The 25,064-nt window shown below is 53.7% G+C and overlaps 1 protein-coding gene across 5 annotated transcripts in view; it reads left to right on the forward strand.

Moving 5' to 3' along the window:
- Positions 1-25,064, forward strand: part of ABTB3 (ankyrin repeat and BTB domain containing 3) — a 292,977-nt gene that overhangs the window by 252,150 nt on the left and 15,763 nt on the right. For 2 of the 5 annotated variants that reach the window (XM_051846041.2, XM_051846045.2), the window contains 8 exons: positions 2,694-2,859; positions 5,665-5,754; positions 7,702-7,803; positions 9,705-9,798; positions 9,919-10,054; positions 10,677-10,897; positions 12,400-12,578; positions 24,075-24,180. In XM_051846041.2, the coding sequence (XP_051702001.1) occupies positions 2,694-2,859; positions 5,665-5,754; positions 7,702-7,803; positions 9,705-9,798; positions 9,919-10,054; positions 10,677-10,897; positions 12,400-12,578; positions 24,075-24,180 (1,094 nt within the window). The remainder of the gene's footprint in view (positions 1-2,693; positions 2,860-5,664; positions 5,755-7,701; positions 7,804-9,704; positions 9,799-9,918; positions 10,055-10,676; positions 10,898-12,399; positions 12,579-24,074; positions 24,181-25,064) is intronic. The other 3 variants (XM_051846042.2, XM_051846043.2, XM_051846044.2) reach the window with 3 other exon arrangements.

The raw sequence follows: 25,064 nt of genomic DNA on the forward strand, positions 1-25,064 counted from the left end.
CAGGAAAGAAAGATGCTGTTTGAATGAGACCATCAAGCACGGAGGCTACCACAAGGGACTGAGACAGAGACAAGGAAGAGGAAGTGACAATGGCAGGGGGCGGGGTTTCTGTGATAATGACTGACAGCATCTTTATCCCAAGAAAGGAGCTCTGGATGTCTCCAGGCAACCTCTTCCAGGGTTGCGGGAGTGGACTGTTAGAAGAACGGTTTTCCCTACAATGAGTCAGAGCTGGTACCTCCTTGAGGTCCATGCACACGAGCTCACGTGCACACACACACACACACACACACAGTCAAGAGTCCAGACTCTCCGCACAACACCATCATCTCCCTGGAAGCCCTGTGATGGATGTTGTAGGGTCTGGCCCTGGTCCTCTGACCCACTCCCCCAACCCCACTCTGGCTGTTCATGTTGCCTGGAGCTTCTTCCTTAGCTGTATTTTAGGGAGTCTAGGTAGCTTGGATGAACCCCGCCCCAGCACACCAAAGGTCTCATGCTTTGGAAGGACCCCTGATTTCACCTCATGTCCCTTCCTGGCCCCCGTCAGGGAAGTCTGCCCTTCCCCAGATGAAAGGTGGGATACTCAGTTACAATTCCCAAGAAGCAATGGATCACATGTTAGCATGAGTGGGTCCCAGGCAATGTTTCTAAAGTGTTTGTATTTGTGGACTCTGGCAACCCTAGCTGCAGGAGACCCAAGTGCAAAGCCCCCAGGAGCTGAGCCAAGAAGCCTTGAGGCTCAGTCCCCTTCTGGGCCCTGGGAGCGAAGGGCACGTCTTGGTTGCTGGTACCATGATCTGATACCAGGCCCGAGTCCCAGCCTCACCTCCACGGGGTCACCCTCTGACGTCCCTGGAGAGGCTTCCTATGGTGTTGGGATGGGCTCCATGCCCCCACCTGCCACACAAAGGTCTTCATCCTGGAGTCCAGGTCCTGGTCAACAGGGAGCCCCTAAATACCTTCCATTGCTCCTCCCAGAGCATCACAGGAACAGGCCTTTGGAGGCCTGGCCTGGCTTCCTGTTCCTGAGGAACCTAAGCAGGTCAGACTCCATCTCAACACCAAGCTGCAGGTCTCTGGTCTCTGGAGTCTGTCTGCACCACATCAGCGCCCCCTGGTGGCAAGAAGAAAACTCCTAGCATCTGGGCTTAAGCATCTCCTAGCGCGGAATTCCAATTCCAGGACAGTGTCAATCAGAGATGACTGATCACTCAGGAACCCCATGGCAGACCAAGGACACACCTGTCTCAAGAGCTGGCTCCCCACAAACCCAACCTCCATCCTCTCAGAGGGTTGTCCAACCAACTGTGTCATTCCGCTGCCTGCCCAAGAGCCTTCCTTGACTTCCAGGGGGTAAAGTCTGAAGCCTTAAGGGTTAAGTCCTTAAGCCCTCTCTAACTGAGCCCCACCTACCTCTCCACCTTCTGCTTCTGGCACATTCCACCTCCAGGTTTTTGCCCCAGAGACTCTGAAACCCCCTGGTCTGCCATGTCACCTCTCCAAGCTTCGGCTCAGACTGGCCTTGCACAAAGTTCTTCCTCCCTCTCTTCTCCTGCCTCCTTATTTAAGACAGCTGGGGGTTCCCCTCCCCCCGAGCAGCCTTGCTACATGTCCCAGGCTCTGTTTGGTGCAGCTTCTCTCTACTCCCCTAGGGCATTTGATCTAGAATGGTGCCCGTCTCTGGTAACTCCCAACCTTGCTTTTGCCACAGTGAAATGACCAGATAGGTGGTTCCAGGGCTGGGACGGTGACATTGCTGACATTGGTAACTTTGTGTGTTTGGCACTGAGAGTAGAGGTTGGCACAGACAGATGTTGAGCAAATGCTTGGTGATTCGATTTAACAATTAACCGATCAGCTGACTGTGAGAAGGAAGCAGCACTCTTTACAAGCAGAGTTGATGTCTCCATCATGATTCTGATGAGTTCTCTCCATTCCCCCTCCCCAGTGGCATTAGTGCACCTGTCTGGCTGGGAGGCGGGCAGTTCTCTGCCCCCTGCCAAATGCACCCTCGTCTCCTCTTCTCCTTGGCCGTTCTCTGTCCTGAACACAAAGAGCCCGCACATTCTAGGTTATTTGTTAACACCCCACCACATGCTGTGTGCTGTCTGGCACTGGGATGGAGAGACACTGACAAGGTCTCTGCTTTCCTAAGTCCCCAGCCTAGCACAGGAAGTCAGACAAGTAAACAGGCAAAGAGTAGGTGCCATGAGTGAGGGACGGGGGACACAGTAGGTACGCTGACCGGCTCTCCACACGGTCGACCTGGGTTCAAACCCCGGCTCCACTGCGTGCTTCCCTGTGCCTGTTCCCCCAGGCTCACCAGAGCAGATAATGATCATCCTTACTTCTTGGGTTATGTGGGATTCAATCATTCTCTCCTGTGAAGAATTTAGCAGGGTGCCTATCACGTGGTCAGCATTTGATAAATACCAGCCATCAGGATGCTTAGTCCGTGCCCTGTGGGGGCACAGAGCAGAGACAAGACAGATCCGCAGCAGTCACAAAGGACAAGGGAGCGAGAGGCATCAGGAAGCCATCATTTTAATTGGTGCCCAGGAACAGGCAGCGCACTTGCAAGCCAATGCATAGCCACGTGCTGCCTCTGCAGCGGTTTGCTCTTGGGGTCCTCTGGGACCAGCCCCCCGGGGAGCCGCTGCACCTGCCATGACCATCTCTCCCTTCCACAGGGCCGACGACTGCTTTTGTGCCTCCCGGAAGCTGGACGCGGTAGCCATCGAAGCCAAGTTTAAACAGGACCTGGGCTTCAGGATGCTGAACTGTGGGCGCACGGACCTGGTGAAGCAGGCGGTGTCTCTGCTGGGGCCCGATGGCATCAACACCATGAGCGAACAGGTACAGGGTCCCAGTGTCTCCTCCAGGGGTACCACCCACAGGCAAGGTGGAAACCACTGCTGAGGCTCCGGCCTTGGACAGGGACTCCCCCTGCTGGTGACTTCGGGTATGTGCTTGCTTTTTTTTCTTTTTTTTTTTTCTTGTTTTTAAGATATCTTACAAAAATACACTTGTTCATCTTTATAGAAGTAGCACATGATCATTGCAGCTGACATGGAAAAGAGAGAAGAGTGTGCCTATTGCAGGAAGGAAGTAGTGTCATCACCCAGATGGCCATCATTTATATTTAGCACGTGTCCTTCAAGTCTGTTTTTCCCAGTCTGGTTAAAATTAGCCCTCTGCCAGCCTGTGACTGCACAGGACAAGTTCAGACACATCTCACCAAGCTCTTAGGCTATGGTGAAGTTGCACAAAAGCCAAACTAGGGACCACTTGAGAGAGAGGAAGCACCTCCCAAAACTGGGGTGCAGAGAGAGGCGGTGGTGTCCCCCACTGGGAGGTAGATACCCAGGTAGGGGCAGGTGGGAGACATCACTGAGAAAACAAAGAGCGGTTTTCAGTGCAAGTCCCTGATGGAAATTCCCCAGGGACAGAGAGCGGTGGTGGTGGTGGTGGTGGTGGTGGTGGTGGTGGTGGTGGTGGTGGTGGTGGTGCTCCTCCTCCTCCTCCTCCTCCTCCTCTTCCTCCTCCTCCTCCTCCTCACATAGGCAGGGTGGGCAGCAGGTTCCAGAGAGGATGGCAGGGGGCATCTTTCTCATTACAGCTGATGGTTGTCTTGAGCAACATCAAGGAGCCCTAACCCCGACTCGCGCGCATGCACATCCACTCAAGTCTTTCCACAATTTTTTGCTTGCTTCATTATATCTTGCTTTTTTCAGTTTATTAAAGATACCTGGCCATGTTCTTGAATATTCCGTCTAAAAAACTACTTTCTTTTTTTTGAAAGATTTGATATTTTTTATTTTAAAAATTTATTTAGGCCAGCGCCGCGGCTCACTAGGCTAATCCTCCGCCCAGAGGCGCTGGCACACCGGGTTCTAGTCCCGGTTGGGGTGCCGGATTCTGTCCCGGTTGCCCCTCTTCCAGGCCAGCTCTCTGCTGTGGCCTGGGAGTGCAGTGGAGGATGGCCCAAGTGCTTGGGCCCTGCACCCCATGGGAGACCAGGAAAAGCACCTGGCTCCTGGCTCCTGCCATCAGATCAGCGCGGTGTGCCGGCCTCAGCGCGCCGGCCTCGGCGGCCATTGGAGGGTGAACCAATGGCAAAGGAAGACCTTTCTGTCTCTCTCTCTCTCTCACTATCCACTCTGCCTGTCAAAAAATAAAAAATAAATAAATAAATAAATAAAAAAGAAAAAAATTATTTATTTATTTGAGAGGCAGAGTTACAGAGAGAGAGAGATCTGCTATCCACTGGTTCACTCCCCAGATGGTCCCAACAGCTGGAGCTGAGCTGATCAAAAGCCAGGAGCCAGGAGATTCTTCCAGGTCTCCCACACAGATTCAGGGTCCCAAGCACTTAGGCCACCTTCCACTGCTTTTCCAGGCCATAGCAGAGAGCTGGATTAGAAGTGGAGCAGCCAGGACTCGAACCGACATCCATATGGGACGCCAGAGCCGCAGGCAGAGGCTTAACCTGCTATGCCACAGTGCTGGCTCCTAAAAAATGACTTTGAATGGCTACACCAAGTGGTCAGATTGCTTAGTCATTAACCATAGGTCAGGTGTTGGATGTTTGGCTTGTTTCTGAGTGCTCTTATTAACAATGCTAGGCTAAACATACACGAATCTTCATTCAGTCTTCTGATTCTTAGGCGTGCAAATTGTGACCCAAACACCTTGCATTTCTTAAGATTCCCAGTGAGTGGTCCATCACTTTCCCAGAAACTTTGCTCCCCGGCACACCCCTTCCAGCTGTGTCCATGTGCACGGTTCATCTGTCTTTTGCCCGCTTTTCACTGGAGCTTTACGGTTTTCCTTCCTTATTTGAAAAGGTTCTTTATGTATTAGGCACATACGCCTCTGTTAACAATGTGAGAAATTTCTCAATGTACTGACCTTTGGATTCTGTTTCTAATGCTTTAATGTTATGTCCTCAGCAGTATGATTTTCCCTTGTGATTTCTTGAGTTACTTGCACAGCTGGACCCAGAGACAAGTTCATTACCTTTTTGGCTGTAACTTCGGCTCTAATCAAACCAGAAATGACTTGGGTGTACAAAGTGAGGGAAGGCTCCGGAGTGAACAAAGTAGCCACCTTTGCAACACTGTTGTTGCGAAGCTCCACCCCTTCCTTGGGTGGGGTTTGTAACAAGCAGCTGGTACTCCCGGAGGCCACGCCTAGTTTGCTTGCCTTTTGCTTGCGTGATGTCTGGTAGGAAGGCAGTGGTGGAGTGCCCTTGATGCTGGCCAGAGGGGGCTTGTCACGCTGTGAAAGAGAACAGTGACAAGGAGACTCTGGTCACTTATTAGGGGCTGATGATACTGCAGAACCCAGGAAGGTCCCACGGGGCCAAGTGGTGGTCACACACTCGCTTTAGCAAACACCCTTAGGTCTGTAGCACCCTGAGGCTACCATATGCAAACCCTCCCGACCCATGCCTAGACAGATACGGAGCTGGCGGAAGAGGCTCCGATCCTGCACCCCCTGCCCCATTTCAGTTTCCAGGCTGTGGACGGCCGCAGCCCCCTGGGTTGGACTCTGAGCACCTGCACAGCCTCCCCCACCCCTACCCCCACTCGATTATCACCCTCCAAGCACAGCTGCCTTGTAAACATTCTCCTCTCTCTGCCTTCTATCCCTGCACAGGGCATGACCCCCCTGATGTACGCCTGCGTCCGCGGGGACGAGGCCATGGTTCAGATGCTGCTGGATGCCGGAGCTGACCTGAATGTGGAGGTGAGGGGCCGCGGCGCACCAGCAAGGGGGGGCTTTTTCTCCCGAGGGCCCTCAGCTCAACGAGTTCTCCTAGATCATCCTCAGTCCTCACTGCTGCTGCTGCTGCTGCTGCCGCCCGAGGTTGTCCATCCCGAGGCCCCGGTCCACTCTCCTCCAGGGAGCCGCCTGCGTGTCTGTCTCACTGGAAAGCAAGCAGCAGAGTTGCAAGGAGCACCAGGCTTCCACAGCTGCACAGTCCCAGGCTCCTGGCGCCTCTGAGCGTGCATTCCTTCTGCGATGGGGCAGAAGGGGTCCTCCCAAGCCATCAGCTGCCATAGAGCATCTTGGCCTAACCTAGAGCAGGAGAAGCACTGTCCCAAGTCCCTGAGCTGAGTTATCCCTCCCTACCAAACCCCGGCTGACTCATCTTATGGCTGCTGTGCCTTATCTCGAAGCGGATCTTAAAGCTTCCTTGAGGCAGTGCGGGACAGGAGGGCTCACTCCCATGCTGCACCTTAGACCCGGATGGACTTGGGGGCAAGGGCTGAAACCACCACCGGCCTGGAGGCTTGCTTAGCACTTGAGCAAGTGGCTTAGCCTGTCTGTGCCCAACTGTAAAATGGGAGGAGAGAATTGCACCCATCTGGGGCGGCTGGTGGAAGGAACATGTCCAGAGAGTGCCCAGTGTAGGCTGGAGAGCTGATGTCAGTCCCTCCCCAAGTCTCTCCATAGATGAAGCCCCCCCCCTTTTTTTAAACCACATTCTCTGCTGTCTGAAGACCCCACTGTCCCTTGCAGCTGTGCTGCCCCCCAGTCAGTACCCCTGGGGACTCTGCTTTTAGTTCAGAATTGGAAGCCATGACAGTCTTCATACTGTACTTTTTATTAGTGAGTTGCAGGTGAATCCCAGCTGAGCTGACCATGGATGTAGTTTTGGATGCAGAACCATTGTGGATCTGAAAGTTTGAAATATTGGGGAATCTGTCCCCACCCCCTCCAGTGATGAGTCCCGGGGCACCCTGCAGCCCCCAGCAAGGGTTCCTCAACTTTGGGTCCTGCTGGGGCTCTGTGGACATCTTCTCTGACCCTCCCCACAGGTCTCCGGTCACAGGGCCCCAGGGGTGCTTGGGAGAGGTGCCACGTGTGGGCACTCATCTCGCAAGTCCCCAGCCGCCCTGCCACCTCTCTCAGCTAGGACTGTCTCTGGGTCCCCACCCTGGAGGACCGAGCTCAGCCAGCTTTTTCACAATGTTTCCAGGGGAAGTTTTATGCCCAGGTTTCCATTAGCGAGCGGGTCTTTGTCGACCAGGAAGCCTGCAGAAGTGACATGAGCACAGCATGGGGTGAGCTGTGAGCAGGCAGAGTGACACTCCGCCTGCGGAGGAGCCAAGATCTGCCCTGCTGGGAAAGATCAAGACAGACGCCCTTGCCTGGCAGCTGAGCCCCTGAGAGGCTCCCTCGCAAAAGTGTGGTGGGGATGGTGGCGCCATCTCCGGCTCCCTGATGTCCTGTAGCGCTCAAGGCCACTGCAGAAGGCAGTGGAAAGCAGGCAGGGGAGCTGGCTCATTGACTGCAGCTTCTCCAAGGCACCTTCAAGGTGGCCAGAGTCATCCATCATTCCTTTTAGAGAAGTGGGGGCCCCCGTCACACACAGGACACAACATCGCCGAGCGGTTTGCTCTCTGCTCCTATGGGTGAAAACCTCCAAGATGTGGCCTGCGATGGCCGGTCTCTTGGGAGTGGCTTCAGCCTCTGTTCTCACAAAGCAGGACGGACGCCCAGTTCCAGTGAGAGAGGTGTTGGGGGCATCCACCAGGTGAGAATCCCTACCTGGTTCCACCACCGTTTCCCCCAGGCACCTTCCAAGACTGTACATCGTCTTTAGCCTGTGTGTCCAGCCACAGATAGATTTGCTAGCCTAAGTATTGTGAAGGTCACATTTTGAAAATAACTTCAATTTGTTTATAGGTTGTCAGTACTTCTCATAAATATCCATCCGTCCACCCCGAGACCCGCCATTGGACGGCTCTGACTTTTGCTGTGTTGCATGGACATATTCCTGTAGTTCAGGTATTAACGTATTTCACTATCCACATCTGACCTGTAATTTTACCTCTTCCATAACACGAATCTATATCTCTCCCAGCATGCATATTCCCTAAGAGATTCATATTGGTTAATCGCAATTCAATCTAGCATAGTCACAATCATGTATTATATGTAACAGTCTGTAGGGCCCGGCTTTTACCAATATGAAACTACCACGTACCCACATGCAGCCTCACACACAGAGTGGCAAGCCTGCTCAGTTCTTCCTGATGACTCTAGGGCAAGACCTCAGCTGTTTTTTGTGGATTTGCCCATTTTGGTCATTGTACTGTGAACATAAGACTTGGCCAGTGTCATTAACTTAAAACCTCCCCTTAGTGTCACCCCCATGTTTGCATTGAATCTAATGGTTTGCAACCAACAGGAAGAAGCATTCAACTCACCAAGGGTGGGTTTCCCAAAAACACCTGCCTGGATCCCACTTCTTGAGAATCAGAGCCAGGTGGTCTGGGGCAGGACCCCCAGCACAGAAACAGCTCCAGGTGTGGTGTCAGGGCCTCATCAGAGGTTTCCGGGCAAACAGGTGCCTTGGTCGCACTTTCTCTAGCTGTTGTGGAGTTAGCATTCAGTGAGTAGCTGCCCAGATCATTCTAGATCTTAAACTTGCAGTTTACTGCCTCGGAAAAGAGAGATCAGCATCCAGATCGGCGGCCACACCTGACCCAAGAGCAAGCGCCGCGCTCCGGGGACACGGGGAACTCAGCTCCTTGCATGCGGCACACGCCTCTGAATTCTTATGCAGAGAAGGGAATAGCGTCGCGTGCACAGCTGAGCCATGTTGGGATTTTACAGGAAGCCTTTGCTCTCTTCCTGGGTCATAGGAATCCTTAGGACAGATCCAAAGTCGTATTTCAGGAGGCTGAGTGTGTGATGTGTCACCCTGAGAGCTGGCTTCTGCCTATGGGACGTTGTGCCCGGTCCCCTCCTGGTAGAGGAATCCAAGAAAGAGGGGTAGCATGGTGGCCTGGTGGGCACAGGTGCCATCCCTCAATGGGCAGTGGCATCCCAGCCTGTATATCAGGAAGGGTACGGGAGGAAACCAAGCAGAGCCACATAGGGGTCAGGCACCTCCCTGCTGCTGGTACAGTGAGTGAGAGAACAGCAAGTCAGCAGCGGCAGTCTGCCTGTGGCCCCAGGTAGGCCTAGGTGGGCCGGGAAGATGGCAGAATGTTGCCCTCTCTCACATCAGCAAGGCCGCCAGCACCTTGGCCGTGAAATTCAGCTCGGACAGCATCTCCACCTCCTGTTAGAAGCCCAGATCTCTCAGGCAGTGTCCAGAATGGAGTCAGAGGAAGCTCCCTCTGCCACTAACCGATCTTGCTGGCCAGAAAACTTGACATTGGCTAAACTATCCTCAGCACCATGCAGGGTGTTCTAGAAGGGGTAGGGGGTCCCCAAAGTCCTCTAGAACTCTAGCAAGTCCATGGTTGCAGAGACCGCCCTGAGACCCCCTGAGGCCCCCTGAGGCTTTGTGTAGCTGACCCAAGAAGGTCTCCCAGCATTCTGGTGCAAGAACTCCTAGCCCAGTGCTTCTAGAAACTGTGCAGAGAAGCGCCCTGTGGGGCTTACTAGATGCAGACAGGGCGGGGCCTCAGCAGCAGCCGTCCTGACCAGTCCCAGCTGAGGCTGAGGCTGATGCTGATGCTACTGTGCATGGGCCACACTCTGGGCAGCCTGGGCTTCTAGGAGATGCCAGGGGGCTCTGGGGTCATCCTCTAAGGTACAGTTGCCCTCCAGCCTGTGCACGGGGTCACTGACCCGGAGGGAGGGAAGAGATCAGCATCCCCCTGACTTCCGCCGCTCCTTCTGGGTGCCCCTCAAGGTGCGTGTCCTTTACACAAATGGCCACCCTTCGTCCGCAGCTCCTCCTGGACGCTGGAGCCAAGGTGGAAGGCTCGGTGGAGATCGGGGAGGAGAACTACTCAGAAACACCGCTGCAGCTCGCAGCCGCCGTAGGTAAGAGCCGCCGGTCCCCGTCCCGGCCGAGGGCTCCACCACCTGGGCTCTTCGTGTGCCTGTGTCTCTATTTTTGTTTTGTTCTCTTATACAAACCCCACCCCTTCTCTGGGCTTGCAGGAAATTTTGAGCTGGTTAGTTTGCTGTTGGAGCGTGGTGCGGACCCCCTGATAGGAACCATGTACAGGAATGGAATTTCTACAACCCCTCAGGGTGATATGAACTCTTTCAGCCAGGCCGCAGCCCACGGACACAGGTAGGCTAGGATGGGCCGAAAAGGTCCCAAGGGGTGCTTGTTAAAAATGCAGATTCCCAGGCCTAGCCCAGACCCATCGTATCTCTGGATGTGGGGCCCAGAGGCAGAGAGACGTTTGCTGCCAGCCGGCTGCTGAGGGCCAGCTCCCGGCGGTGCCCAGCTAGCGGCTCAGGCCGCCTTGCCTTGTCCATTCCCTGCCGGCGGGACCTGACTCTCGGTCAGTTCTGGTCACAGCAGCTGTCTTAAAGTGTGCAGAATCCACCTAAGAAATAACCAGGCCCCCCACGTGCGCTTACTTCCTCTCTAAGCCTCCTACAGGACCTGCCCCCATCAGATTGTATCGCACATAACCCCAAGTAAAGCCACTGAGAAGGGAACGCAGAGTTCTAGAACCTTCTAGAGTTTTCTTTGCTCCAAGTTGCCCTCGAGGAAACACCGCTGGTCATGCCCTCCACCATCTCCTCTCCCTCCCCCTCCAAATGTAGCGCCCATGGTCAGGCCTCTGGAACCGTGGCCCTGGAGTTGGTCCCATGGTTCCCTCGCCCCCTCCCCACCCTGCCCCCACCCCAGCACAGCCACTTCCCTCTCTGAGTGTCTTCCTCTCTGGGTTTATGATTGACAGGAATGTGTTCCGCAAACTGCTCGCTCAGCCAGAAAAGGAGAAGAGTGACATCCTGTCCCTGGAGGAGATTCTGGCCGAGGGGACTGACCTGGCGGAGACAGCCCCGCCCCCGCTGTGCGCCAGCCGCAACAGCAAGGCCAAACTGAGGGCCCTGCGGGAGGCCATGTACCACAGCGCTGAGCACGGCTACGTGGATGTCACAATTGATATCAGAAGCATAGGTCAGTCTGGGCGCCCTGCAGCACTGGACACAGCACTGCTGCCCGGCTCCAGGCCACACACACACGTGCATACACACACACGTGCATGTATACACGTGCACACACACACATATGCATACACACACATACACACCAAGTGGGCCAGGGAACTCCTCCGTGGCTGGTTGGAACACTTCTGTCCCCATAGACAGCAGCTTCCCAAACTCTAAACCCTGGGTCAGGGGTTCCAATCACCTGGGGAGCTTGTCTGAATACAGATTGCCAGGCCCTACACCCAGAGGCTCTGCTCTTGAGGGTCTGGATGGAAAAAGGCTGGAAATCTTTATATTTAACAATCACCCCAGGTGGTTCCCAGTGGTGGAGGAGTCGCTGCTGACTTGCGCTTCAGGGGCAAAGCCTTGCGCAGGGAGTTCTGCACAGGGGCAGCTCTCTCGTGTGCATGTCAGGGCCGCAGTACTGGCCCAGCATTCCCCAGTCTGGAGGCGTTCATCCAAGCGCGGGAGCAGCAGGCTGGAGCAGTGAGCCCCCAGCCCAGGGCATGGTGGAGGGAGGCAGGCTCAGGACCGAGCAGAGGTCTCTGCTGCCATTCCAGAGACAAGACTGTCCCAGGAGACTGGCCGTGTAGTGTGTGGGACATTTATGCCATTGTAGAGTCCTTTGGTTTGGCCCTGCCAAGACAGCCACAGGCGGGACTTGAACTTCAGTAAACGTAGACGAGGCTGATTTTTAAGTGGATCATTCTGTATGGCCTGCAAATGATGTTATCCATAGCCTCATGGCCCTTGGCAGAAAAAAAGCCCCTGCACCAGAAGCGAGATATGCTCTCTCCCTCACCTGTGCGTCACCACGAGCGAGGAGAAGCCAGCTCCAGCACTCGGCTGCTGGGGAGGCTTCCCTCAGGGAAGGAAGGCAAGAAGGAGATCTTATAGCGTGGCTGCAGGTGCTCACGCAATCCTGCCCAGGAGAGCGGCCACAGTAGTTCCCCATGTCTTCTTCCTCCACCGTAAACGTCCATCCTGTCCAGAACCACCAGCGGGTGTAACCAGCTCTCCTCCGGGCATGGACACCATCTGGTCCTGCACAGGTCTTCTCACTGCCCCAGGGACAACAAACTCGGAACTGAGAACCATATGATGTGCACGAGTGGTGTGCGTAGTAACTCCGATATTCCACACGATTCGTGTGTGTGTTAGAAGGAGCAGCACCTGCTGCTGGGAGCTGCGTGCAGCAGTGAACGCCCATACTTAAGGCACCTGACCTTCACTTTCAACTTCTGAAGGTCTTTTTGGAAATAAATAAATAAATCCCTGGCTCTATTCCTTGAGAGTCCACCCCCTGGCCTTATAATTGGCTGATGTCCTGGGAAGAGATAAAAACACCCTGTTTTTATTTCCAGATAAAAACACGCCTGCTCTTTTGGTTGTTTGCCTGCCTTCCCCGCTCGGCCCCTCCCGCCCCCTCCACCCCCGCCCCCGGCCCTGGCTCCTCTCTCCCCGCTGCAGGTGTCCCGTGGACGCTGCACACGTGGCTGGAGTCCCTGCGGATCGCCTTCCAGCAGCACCGCAGGCCGCTCATCCAGTGCTTGCTCAAGGAGTTCAAGACCATTCAGGAGGAGGAGTACACGGAGGAGCTCATCACCCAAGGCCTGCCCCTGATGTTTGAGATCTTGAAAGCTAGCAAGGTACGAGAGAGGCCAGAGGCCGTGGCGGTGGTGGTGGTTGGCGGGCGTGAGCCGGGGCACATGGATCTGAATGGTCCCACCCGTGGCCTGATGCTGCCCTCGGGTGGGGTCCCCGCAGTTACCACCCCAGCTGGTTGTGGTCCCTTGTGAAGTCATTGAGGGGCAGCTGCTTTGCGAAACACCTGTTCTGTCCCGCTGCACCGGGGCACGTGGGCAAATATCTCCTTAACTCAAACAACGTGCGGTAAAGCTGCAGCCCCGGTTCCAGCGAGGCGTGTCCCTTGAGTGTGAGAGGTGGTTATAAAGCAGAGTTAAATGGAGCGACCCAGGCACAGGGAGCTGTGAGAGCTCAGAAGGGAGAAAGGCAAGGCTGGGCTTCCCGGAGGTGCTGAGACGAGGCCAGGCCTGGATGGGCCATGGGAAGAGGGCAATGGACGCGGCTCCCTAGACAAACCCTGGGAGAAGCTCTCCAGGTAGAGGAGGTTGGCTGGGCCCTGCCTAACCCCCTAGGATTCATCCCTCGGGACACCTGTGTTCCCAGAGATGGGGAAATGCTGCCACCCCTTCCGAACATCAGCCTGCCCTTGGACTGTTACAAGATTGATTCTGAAAAATCTCTTTGGGGTCATTGGCTTGGGCGACACCCCAGGGGACACCCTCAGTCCCTGCTCATGGGCTCTGTGTCCTGGTTGGGTGTGTAGACAGGGCACACAGACCATGGGCAACCTTGATGCTCTCATCCCCCGGCCACCCAATGCCCCAGCACCGAGAACATGACAAGCACCAGGGAGGACCAGAGCATCCCAGAGGCTCTGGGGAGGTCGTGCCATGCCTGTCACCTACCCGCGGGCTTCTCAGCAGGGCACAAGGGCCACTGTGGTGCAGAGGTTGAGTACAGGGACTCTGGAGCCACAATTCAGGGGTTCACATCCTGCCTCTGCCCCTCACTGGCCTTCTGAGCCCCTAATTTCCCCCTGCCTCAGTTTCCCCTTCTGAACATGGGGTTGGTGATTGCACTAACGTCCATGCTGTGGCTGTGAGTGTGAGTTGATGCCCTAACACTCTTCGAATCGTCCCTGGCACAGGGTGAGGGCTCTGCAGGTGTCGTAAAGATGGCGTCCCGGGGGGTGTTTCCAGCTCTTCTGCGGAAGCCCACCCCTCAGCAGGGTCCACAGGCACCAGCCAGCTGTAGATCTCCCACCCCCTCCTAGGAGGAGGCCTGGGCTCTGCCAATGTCTCTACTGTGGAGCTTGAACATCCGAATTCACCAAGGCACTGGAGCATTTCCCAAACATTTTCTATTCCACTGCGAGCCAGACACTGATCTAGGCATGTTGGAAGGATGAACTCATTTCATCCTCACAGGCAGCTTTGGAAGGAGGTACTATTCTTATCCCCATTTAACAGATGGGAACTGAGGTGCAGAGAGGGTGAATGGCTTGTCCACGGTCACACAGCCGATGTGTGGCACAGCTGGGATGGAGCCCAGCAGGTGGTCAGCCTCCAGAGCCAATCCTCTGGCCTCTTTGCCACAGCACAGGCTTTGTGGAACTCTGGGTCTGCTGTGGCACCTGCAAATTCCTAGGGGAATAGGCTTGTGAATCAGAGGGTGGAGTGGGTTCCCTGGCTGGCGGCTGCTCACAGAGCGTACAGAGGGCACAGGGAGCTGCCTTCTCCGGATAATGGGGAGGGGGACCCCTCAGGAAGGAAGAGTAGCTTGGTCCAGGTCCAGTGCAAGCCCCACCAGGCGATCTCATTAGCACCCACCCTCAGCCCAGCACCCCTGGCCTCCTGCAGGCTGGATTTGTGCTGGATGCCAAGGCCCGCTGAGACCACAAAGGGGAGCAGGTGCACCCGCGCTGGGGTAATGAGCCCAGCAAGTCCGCCCAGAGCGGAACCTGCTGAAAGTGTTTCAGGAGCAGCCTCGCCCCTCCCATCTTAAAAATAAATGAGTGAATAAAAAGGCTTTCACCGAAGTTACCTCAGAAACCACCTACACGGGAAATGTTACTAGAACTGTTTCCAGGGGCTAGTTTTCTTTCATTTTGAGGGCTTGTTTTGTCTGTTTCTTAAAACTTATTTATTGGGGGCTGGCACTGTGGCACAGTGGGTTAAACATCTGCCTGTAGCACTGGCATCCCATCAGGGTGCCAATTTGAGTCCCAGCTGCTCCACTTCAGATCCAGCTCCCTGCTAATGTGCCTGGCAGAGCAGTGGAAGATGGTCCAGGTGTATGGGCCCCTGCCACCCACATGGGAGGCCTGGAAGAAGTTCCTGGCTCCTGGCTTTGAATAGCCCCAGCTCCAGCCATTGCAGCCATTTGGGAAGTGAACCAGCAGATAGAAGACCTCTCTCTCTGTCTCTCCCCCTCTCTCTGTCTATAACTCTGCCTCTTAAATAAATAAATCTTAAAAAAAAAATACAAGAGCCTGAAATTCCATCCAGGTCTCCCACATGGGTGGCAGGGGCCCAAGCACTTGGGCCATCTTCTGCTGCTTTCCCAGGCCATTAGCAGGGAGCTGGACCAGAAGCAGAGCATCCAAGACTTGAACCAGTGCTCTTATAATTTTAACTTTCATTCAGTTAATAGTAGGAAATTCCCGAATTTACTGAGGGATCCTGTGTATTAAGAAAATTGATGGATTTTTAAAGTCAACCTTACTTTGCAGCACGACATGCGTTCAGAAAAGTTCCCAGAATTTTTGCAAAGTGAACACTCTGTCATCAGCACCCAAGCTAAGAAATTGGACATGACGGACAGCCCCATGACATGAGATGACCCACGCAGCCCTTGTCTCCCAGAGGCCATTAACATTGCGTTTCCTTTAGCCCAGAGCTGTGGATTGTTTGTCCACCACAGCTCATTAGACAGGACCCACTTCTCAAAACCTGACCTCACCAGGATAAGGACTTAGAGTGTGGGGCACACAGATTGTCCTCGACTCAAGAAGTGATGTCCTCATCCCTTGCTGAATCGCTTGTTGGGAAATCAGACTGAATTTTTTTATTCTCAACACAAGCCATGCCTGAACCACTGTGCCTGAACAATGCCCAGGTGCCCAGGTCAGCTCACAAGTACCTTGCTCCACTCAGGGTAACTACGATTGTCCAGATGGTAGCACAAAGCCACCTGAGAATTACCTGGTGCCCAGACCCTCGGAGGCCCAAGGAGGCAGGTGTTTGATGGGCCTGCAGGGCTGGGGAGACCCTGGACCAGTGCTCTAGTGTCTAATGTGGAGAGATTGGAGCAGGTCAGTGGGGAAGTAGAGGCCACCAGTGACTCTGACAGCAACAACTGGGCAACAGGAAGAAGGAGGGACCTTTGTCAAGCCCTCTGGCAGCTGAACTCATCCTCGAGAGTGTGGGGAGCCAGAGATAGGGCAGGGGCAGCTTCTTATTGGAAAGTCACAGTCCAGCAAGGATGGCCATCCAGGAGTGAGGTGGGAGTGTGCAGAGTTTTGCTGGGTTTCAATGGCACCCCTACTGGTGAATTGTGGCATTACACATCCACAGTACAGAAAGAGGCGTTAAGATTTCCCAGAGTTAAGCATGAGAACACCGCCTGGAGGTGGTGGCAGAGAAATGCAGGGAGCTGAGCAGGTGCAAAGTCCCACCCTCGTCCTTGTGGGGGACGTCACACACTGGCCAGTTCCCTTGCCCTCTGCTGAAGGATTCCGTTCAAGTCATGTCTGCTGTTTTGTGTAAACAAGCATATGGTTTCATCAGTGTTGGATAAGAGTAAAATTCCTATAGGTAAGTCACACGGTGGCTGTCCCATAGCCTCCCACACACCTTCTCCCATCCCTAAGGTGTGCACATTGGACCTATACTCACAATTTCGCTGCCTCTGTGGTCTCTGCCCATTCCAAGTGGGTCTCTCCCACTTCCAAACGTTGTCTTCAAAGGAATTCAGTGTCTCCGGACAGCCTGGGGTGCAGGACAGCAGAGTCAGTGTATGCAACACATCTGTTTAAAGAGAGCTCCTGGCCCATTTTCCCCACACATCATTCCTCTGGGCTTTTATTCATCCAGGAGATGCCCATACCCCACAGTGTCCCAGGTGCCCAGTGGGCATGGCAAAGACGTCTTCTTTCTCCTCCTGGAGCTTGCTGATGGTAAATAAGGCAGCAGATCAGCAAAACAAATCAGAACATGATCAAGGCTCTTTTAAAAACGCAGCTGGCGATGCTGCCCACCTAGGACTAGAGCAGGTGGATCCAATTTAGACAGGATACTCAGGAAGGTACCCTGAGAAGGTGGCATCTAAGCAATCTGAACAGGAAACACTTCCACCAGAACAGAGATCTGGGGCCAAAGTATCGCAAGGGAAGGAGCCACAGTGCTAAGGCTGTTAGTCAGAATGTACTCCATGTGTTGGGACAGCAGGAAGGAGACCTGTGACCTGAGGGACAAAGGAGAATGTGGGAGGCAAAGCTCAGATTGCACAGGGCCACAGAACGTACGGACGTTCCTCCATGAGCAATGAATGGCACAGCCCTGGAAGTGTGTGGTCTCTGTTGCCTTTTCCTCGGGAACTTGATTTCAGTGGGATCTGTGGTGGGCAACTCAGAGATCGGATGTTTTGCACTCAGTGCCGTTTGGTCGTGGCACATATCCGTGGCTTGTTCCTTTCTGTTGCTGAGTCATATTCTGTGGTGGGAGAAACCACGGTTTGAGCACTCAATGCTGAAGGACCTCTGCGCTGTTTCTAGCTTGAGGCTATTACGAACAAAGCTGCTACCGGCATAGCATGCATGGATTTTTGTGTCAGTGTAAGTCTTCAGTTTTCTGGGGTAGATGTTCAGGGATGCTGCTACGAGGTTGTGTGGGTCATGCATGTTTAGACTATAAAGAATCCCCCAAACTGCTTTCCCGAGTTGCTGGGCATTGATCTTTTCCACCAGCTCCTGGCACCCTTGCCGTTGGGTGCCCTTACTGTAATTCCACACGCCCTTGATTCTGAAACACAGGGGTTTTTTTTTCTGTCACATTTTAATATTTCTGAGTTTAAAATGGATGGGTGCATTTGATGAGGTGAGGTTTGTCTTCCTCTCCATAAAAGCTGCCACTCATTTCATAACATTTTAGGATGTTAAGAAATAAGGATCAGGTTGAAATTGGGAAATTGCTGACTCAGAGGTTAAAAGCTAGTCGAATGGCCTAGAAACCCGGTGCTTAAATGCACCGCTCAGAGGAACACAGGCCCCTGCCCCAGCACAGCCCGCTGATCCCACACCCCCAGTTTGGAGCACGTGGGCCCCGTGGTTGGTCCATTGCATTCTGCTGGCTTCAGGGTTTGGTCCAGAGCCAACCAACCCCAGAGGATTCCCCATGTCACAGCTCCTGCCTGACCACTGGCCCAACAGGTCTGTCTGTATCTCTCTCTCTCTCTCTCTCTCTCTCTCTCACACACACACACACACACACAAGCACACGTGGCTGCCTGACACTCCTGAGCACTGCCCCACCAAGGAGCCCTCCTGGGCATCCCGTTCATTTTGGGCGCCTGGTAGCCAGAATGAGCCACCCTGAGGAGGAGTCGTGGACAGGGCCCAGAAGAGACCCCAACAGACACCGGTGACCTTGAGGACACCGCAGGGAGTTTGTGCTGAGGGCTCTGGGTTCTGAAAGAGAAGCAGCCAGAGAAAGCCTTGGCACAGCAGAAGTTTTGGTGCTGGTGTTGGGTGTAGTACCGTAACCTTCCGCACAGGGCCCGGCTCTTGGGCCTAGCAGGTGCATGGCACTTGGTGGGTGCTCAGTAGACTTAGCAGGACGACGTGATGAATGAGGGGATACGTAGCTTGGCTGGTGGGAGAGAAGTCTCCCTTCACTCAGCCTCAGGAGATGAGTGAATAAAGCGTAGTAGGAAGCCGCAGATGTCTACTCCACGCCTCACCCCTCCCTCCGCCCTTCTCTCCTGCGCTTCTTGGGCTTTCATCCTAATGACCCTGTCTCCTCATTGGGCACATGTTTAAAATAAGCTCCCTTTTTCAGAATGGTTTTAGTTTTACAGAAAAATGGAGAGGCTGGTACAGAACTCCCAACTGCCCCTTCACCCGCTTCTCCCAATGACTGACAGCTTCCATGAGTCTGAGACAGTGGTTTTCCTTAAGAAAGCAATATCATTCCAGTGTTATAGGTAAGCTCTGTACTTTATTCAGATTTCTTTAGTTCTTTCTTTATAAAGATTTATTTGAAAGGTGCAGAGAGTAAGAGAGAGAGAGAGAGAAACAGAGAAATAAAAACAGGAAAGAGGTCTTCCATTGGCTGATTCACTCCCAAAGTGACTGCAATGGCTAGAGCTGGGCTGATCCAAAGCCAGGAGCTTCTTCCAGGTCTCCCATGTGGGTACAGGAGCCCAAGCACTTGGGCCATCTTCCACTGCTTTCCCAGGCCATAGCAGGAAGTTGAATCAGAAGCAGAGCAGCCAGGGCTGGAACCAGTGCCCATATGGGATGCTGGCACTGCAGGCGGATGCTTAACCTACTATGCCACAGCACCAGCCCCTTCTTTAGTTCTGACCTAGTATCTTTTTCTGCTCCAGAATTCCATCCAGGATGGTGCAGTGCACGTAGTTGTCATCTCTCTGGGAGCCTGTGCACTGTGATGCTTCCTCAGACTTTCTTGAGCATTGATGACCTTGACAGTTTTGAGGAGTAGAGGTCAATCATGCGTCGTGTGGGTCAGCCTTCTAGTGGAATATGTCTGATGCTTTTGCTTATGGTTAAACGGGGCCTCTGGAGTTGGGGGAGGAAGGCGGCAAAGACCCTGTGCCGTTCTCATTGCATCAAGGGCATATCCCATCTGTAGGAGTTAGCACTGTTGGTGGTGACCTTGACCCATGGCTGGGGCTGTGACTGTCACATTTCTCTACTGTACACCTACTCTTTCCCCTTTCTTTCTTTGGAAGGAAGCCAGCAGGTGCAGCCCTCACCTGGGCAGTGGTAAGCTATGCTTCCCCCAAATCATCTTTACATAGATAAGGCTCATCAATTTGGAACCTGGCTGGCCTGCATGCGTGTTCTCTCAGGCAACACGATATATATTGAAGTTACAAGATGAGGGCAAGCCGGCACCGCAGCTCACTAGGTTAATCCTCCGCCTTGTGGCACCAGCACACCGGGTTCTAGTCCCGGTCGGGGCGCCGGATTCTGTCCTGGTTGCCCCTCTTCCAGGCCAGCTCTCTGCTGTGGCCCAGGAGTGCAGTGGAGGATAGCCCAAGTACTTGGGCCCTGTACCCCATGGGAGACCAGGGTAAGTACCTGGCTCCTGGCTTCGGATCAGCGAGGTGTGCCGGCCGCAGCGCGCCGGCCACGGCGGCCATTAGAGGGTGAACCAACGGCAAAGGAAGACCTTTCTCTCTGTCTCTCTCTCTCTCACTGTCCACTCTGCCTGTCAAAAAAAAAAAAAAAAACACAACAACAAAAAAACAAGATGAGGGCAAGCTGTGAGTCTAGGACAGGAGAGATCTTGCCTTTCGTGCTGTATTGTGTGGGGGCCAATAGAGCTCCTTCCACAGAGCAAGACATTTCTTCAATGCTTAATAAATACCTGCTGAATTAAATTAAGCCCCCCCCCCCACACACACACACAGCCTCACAGAAGTATCTCCAGGCTGCTCAGGCCTCTCAATGGCCACTGGAGTCCAGAACATGGCTTCTCCTCACCTGTATCAGCCTGGATTGCAGAGCTGAGTCACCAGCAGGACTCACAGGACGAGCAGAAGAGCAGACCCAGTGGTGTTCATGACTCCATGGCTGGCAGGTGTCGCGTCTCCTCTGTCCTGTGATCGTCAGGTACTTACCGAGCGTCAGTGGTGGGACTGGCACACTGAGGGTCACAGTATGAGGCAACAGCTGTAGACTTTAGATGAGTCCAATTCATTTCCATCAGGCAATAATACAGTGATACCAAGTTCAGGCCTAAGACAGCCCCCGTTTCTCGTCCCACGACTTCTGTGGCTCAGAAGTCCAGGCACAGTGTGGCTGAGCTGTGGCTGCTCTGTCTTGGGCCTCCAGGGAAGACTCAAGGTGTCAACAGGATCTGTTCCTTCCTAGAGGCTTTGGGGAAGAATTGCTTCCAAACTCATTCAGGTTCTAGGCAGAATTCTGTTCCCTTGTTTGCAGGACTGGGATCCCTTTTCCTTGCTGGCTGTTGGCTGGGGCTCACCCTGTACCCCTAGGGTGGCACCCACACCCCTCACAAGCAGCCATTGTGGCTTCTTCATCTTTATGCCACGAACAGAGCATCAGGTCCTTCCCAGGCCCCAACACCTTTTCTTCTTCCTTGTCACTTCCAAAGTCGTCTTCTGCCCCTATTCTAAAACTCTTGTGGTTACATGGAGTTCACGCAGATAATCCAGAATGATCTTCCTGTGTTAAGGTCAGCTAACAAGCAGGTGCTGTGGCCTGAGCATTCATGTCCTCCTCCCCCCCAAAAGTCATACATTGAAATCCTAACCCTCAAACTGACGGTGTCAGAAGGTGGGGCTTTGAGTGATTATATCATGAGGGCAGAGCCCTGGTGAACAGAAACCTTGCCCTTCAGAAAGAGATGCCAGCGAGCCGCCTTGCCTCTTCCTCCGTATGAGGTAAGAGCTAGAAAGTGCTATGTGTGAAGTAGAAAGTCTCACCAGACCTCACCAGACCTCACCAGGCCTCGCCAGCCATCGCTTCTGCCAGCACCCTGATCCTGGGCTTCCCAAACGCCCGCACTATGAGAAATGAATTTCTGTGATTTGGAAACTCCCCAGGCTGTGGTCTTCTGTTCTGGCAACCCAAATGGACTGATTACCCCTGCAAAGTCCTGTGTGCCGTGTAAGTTAGCATATTCGCAAGCACAGGGCAGCTCCTGATTTTCACAAGTCCCAGGCTTAGGACATGCAGTCTTCCAGGGGCCCATCCTGCTGCCACCCATGCGGTGCCTCTCACACACGAACATGCATGGATCTTGCCTGCACCGGATGCTGAAATGCAGATTCTGGGTCGGGGGAGAGCAGACATTCCTCCCAGGCTCCCACCTCATGCTGCTGCTGGGCTGTGAGCACACTCTGAGGGGTGAGGACTTTAGGCCACAGGAAATAAATTAATAGTGCCCCCAGCCCTGGTCAAGCTCAGGAGGGAATGTCATTGTATGAAACATGTGGTTCTCAGACTTAAGGAAGCAAGTGCCTCCCCAGAAAACTTGTCAGGGTACAGATTTCCAGGCCTCAGCCTTGAGTTTCTGTGTCAGGAGTCTGAAGTGAGACCGAGAATTTGTATTTCTAACAAGATTCCGAGTGATGCTCATGTTACTGGTCTGGGGACCACAGTTGGAGAACCACTGCCTTAAACCACGAGACAGTGATCATTTTTGTTTTTTTGTTTTTGTTTTTGTTTTTATTTTTTGACAGGCAGAGTGGACAGTGAGAGAGAGAGACAGAGAGAAAGGTCTTCCTTTGCCGTTGGTTCACCCTCTAATGGCCGTCACGGCTGGCGCGCTGCAGCCGGCGCACCGCGCTGATCCGATGGCAGGAGCCAGGTACTTATCCTGGTCTCCCATGGGGTGTAGGGCCCAAGCACTTGGGCCATCCTCCACTGCACTCCCTGGCCACAGCAGAGAGCTGGCCTGGAAGAGGGGCAACTGGGAAAGAATCTGGTGCCCCGACCAGGACTAGAGCCGCTAGGTGGAGGATTAGCCTATTGAGCCGCGGCGCCGGCCAACAGTGATCACTTTTACAAGCACTGAGTGAGAGGAGCACTCAACACACTTTGGCTGTCACACCTGCTTGGTGCTGTGTCTTCTGGAATCTATGTACTTTAATCAGAGAATGTGGTTTCCTTTCCGTAAGCCAAGCTTTGCCCTTCTGCCTTAGGAGCCCAGGAAGTAGCTTTAGGAATAGCTTGGGATGGACATTTGGTGTGGCAGTTAAGCTACGGCTTGTGGTGCCTGCATTCCCTATTGGAGTGCTGAATTCAGAGTGCCTGCTCCACTTCTGGCTCCAGCTTCCTGCTGATGGTGCACCCTGGGAGGCAGCAGGTAATGGCCCAAGTAGCTGGGTCCCTGTGAACCATTTGGGAGACTTGGATTGAGTTTCTGGCTCCAGCTTTGGCCTGGCCCAGCCCTCGCTGTTTAGAAGATAAATTCACTATGGTGCCAAATCATTTTTTTAAGGATTTATTTATTTGACAATCAGAGTTATACAAAGAGAGAAGGAGAAGCAGAGAGAGAGAGGTCTTCCATCCATCCGCTGGTTTACTCCTCAATTGGCCTTAATAGCCAGAGCTACACAGATCCGAAGCCAGGAGCCAGGAGCCTCTTTCGGATCTCCCATGCAGTGCAGGGACCCAAGCACTTGGGCCATCTTCTACTGCCTTCCCAGGCCACAGCAGAGAGCTGGATCAGAAGTGGAGCAGCCAGGACTCGAACTGGCACCTATATGGGATGCCAGCACTGCAGGTGGTAGCTTTACCCACTACGCCACAGCGCCAGCCCTGCCAGATCATTTTTTAAAAGTAGAATAGCTTGAATCAGTGACATCACTGTGATCTCAAACCCGTGTTTTGAAATCAAAACAATACTTTTTCCTTTTTCACAAGAGGAGAACTTGTTTATTGAAGAAATCACAAATAAAAAGAAGAGATACATCATCCTCTCCCAAAAAGTAGCAATTCTTCCAGACCTTTTTCTATACATAGCTGTCAATCCAAGGACATTTATAGGGTTTTAGTTCCAAAAAGACATGGTACAAACTGTGCTGCAACCTACTTTTTCATAACTCAGTGTAAATATTTTTCTGGCTCTCTTTTTTAGTTTCTTGTTTCAGTCCCCTTCGCCCAAAAAAAAGCAGGAAAATGCTATGATCTGTGCATGCCTTGCGCCCTGCACACCTGCAGGTGCTGAGAGATTAATTGGGCACCAGGAAAAAACATGCAGAGCCGAGATGGATCAGAGAAGGTGCCTTCCTCCCTGGGCAAATAAGGGCAGCTGGAGTTTGGAATCACAGAACTGTTTTCCCCGTTTGGTTAATGAAAGTGATTCCGCTGAGCACAGCGGGATCTGGCCATGCGTCAGCCTGAGAATCCTGTTCATAAGAAAGCTGAATCTGAAGTGTTGGTGTTGTAGGTGACAAGACACACACCTACACACAGTCACAGGCCCAGAAGGACTTGCTAACTTCTGGAGAATTAGCCGCTTCCAGAATTTGAGAGCATTGATCAAGGTGGGTTAGGAGTAAAAACCTCTTTTCCACCCTGCTTCCCAGTGGATTAGGGCAAGACCAAACAATCGAATCATTCAGTTCTTTCGCATTCATCAGTGAGCCCACTAGAAGTAGCGGCCACATGGCACAGGTCGATCCAGGGCCTGTTGGAGTGTGTGTTCTTCTGGGCCCATGCTCTCGGAACCTGCTCTAGACGTGTGGGCTCCTCCTACTCCGTGGGACGCACACCTGCAGTGACACGGCCAAGGCCAAGGCCACAAACAGCCCCGGTAACCCGAGCTCCTCTTTCTTGGCAGAACGAGGTGATCAGCCAGCAGCTTTGCGTCATCTTCACGCACTGCTACGGGCCGTACCCCATCCCCAAGCTCACGGAGATCAAACGGAAGCAGACCTCACGCCTGGGTGAGTGGTGCCCTCTGCCAGCTTGGCGTGTTGTTTGGTGGTGGGGAGACAAACAAGTTATTGCCCTATAAAAGAGGGGAGAGGGGCGGTTTCGAGGGCCAAGGAGAGGTGGGCAGAGGAGTTAGGCTGCCAGAGAGCAGGTATCTCCTTTACCATGTAATCAACTGTCTGGGTGTATTACCTTGGGTATGAGGAAGGGGAGACCCGCCACCACCTCATCCCTCGGGTGAGCAGACTCGCCTGTGCCCCAGCCCACGCCTCCCCATCGCACACACATCCTGCATAGGTAGCTTCTAAAGGAAGGCCAGGCCGCGCACCATGGCCCTTACCCCGACTCTGCTGTCTAAGGCGCCCTGCCTCTCCGCGCGGAGGGCGGAGCAGCCACGGCCACCGGCCTATGGTGTCCATCTGTTTACCGGAAGTCCCTCTACTGGGAACCACATAGAAACACGTGTGCATTAACGTCTCACTGAGGCAGTCATTATGAAGACCGACAAATTAGCAGAGCCAGGGGTGGAGGCAGCCGTCTCTGCCGTGTGGGTGTCTCGTCAGACGCCCCCTTGAGAGAGTGAGTACCTGCTGGGGCGGTCTCCACAACACAGCATAAAATCTGCTTGCCTGTAGCTATAGGCGAGGGGAAGCCTCCTCCCCCGGGATGCACAGAGATTTCTTCTACCTGCCGTGAAAAGGGCCTGGTTTTCGGGCCAAGCGTTAGGAGTCCAAGTGGGGGGGGGGGGGGAGGCAGCCCTGGGGGGCTCGAAGGACCTGCTGAGAAAGAAAACGAGGGTCCTGTCACTGTCAGTGGAGTGTGGAGCCCGTGTGACTCCGTCTGCAGTACAGCAGTCCAAGGTAAGGTCACTAATGCCCCCACATTCTTCAGGGAC

This window comes from Oryctolagus cuniculus, chromosome 11 (genome assembly GCF_964237555.1).
Source record: "Oryctolagus cuniculus chromosome 11, mOryCun1.1, whole genome shotgun sequence".
In the NCBI taxonomy this organism is placed as follows: domain Eukaryota; kingdom Metazoa; phylum Chordata; class Mammalia; order Lagomorpha; family Leporidae; genus Oryctolagus; species Oryctolagus cuniculus.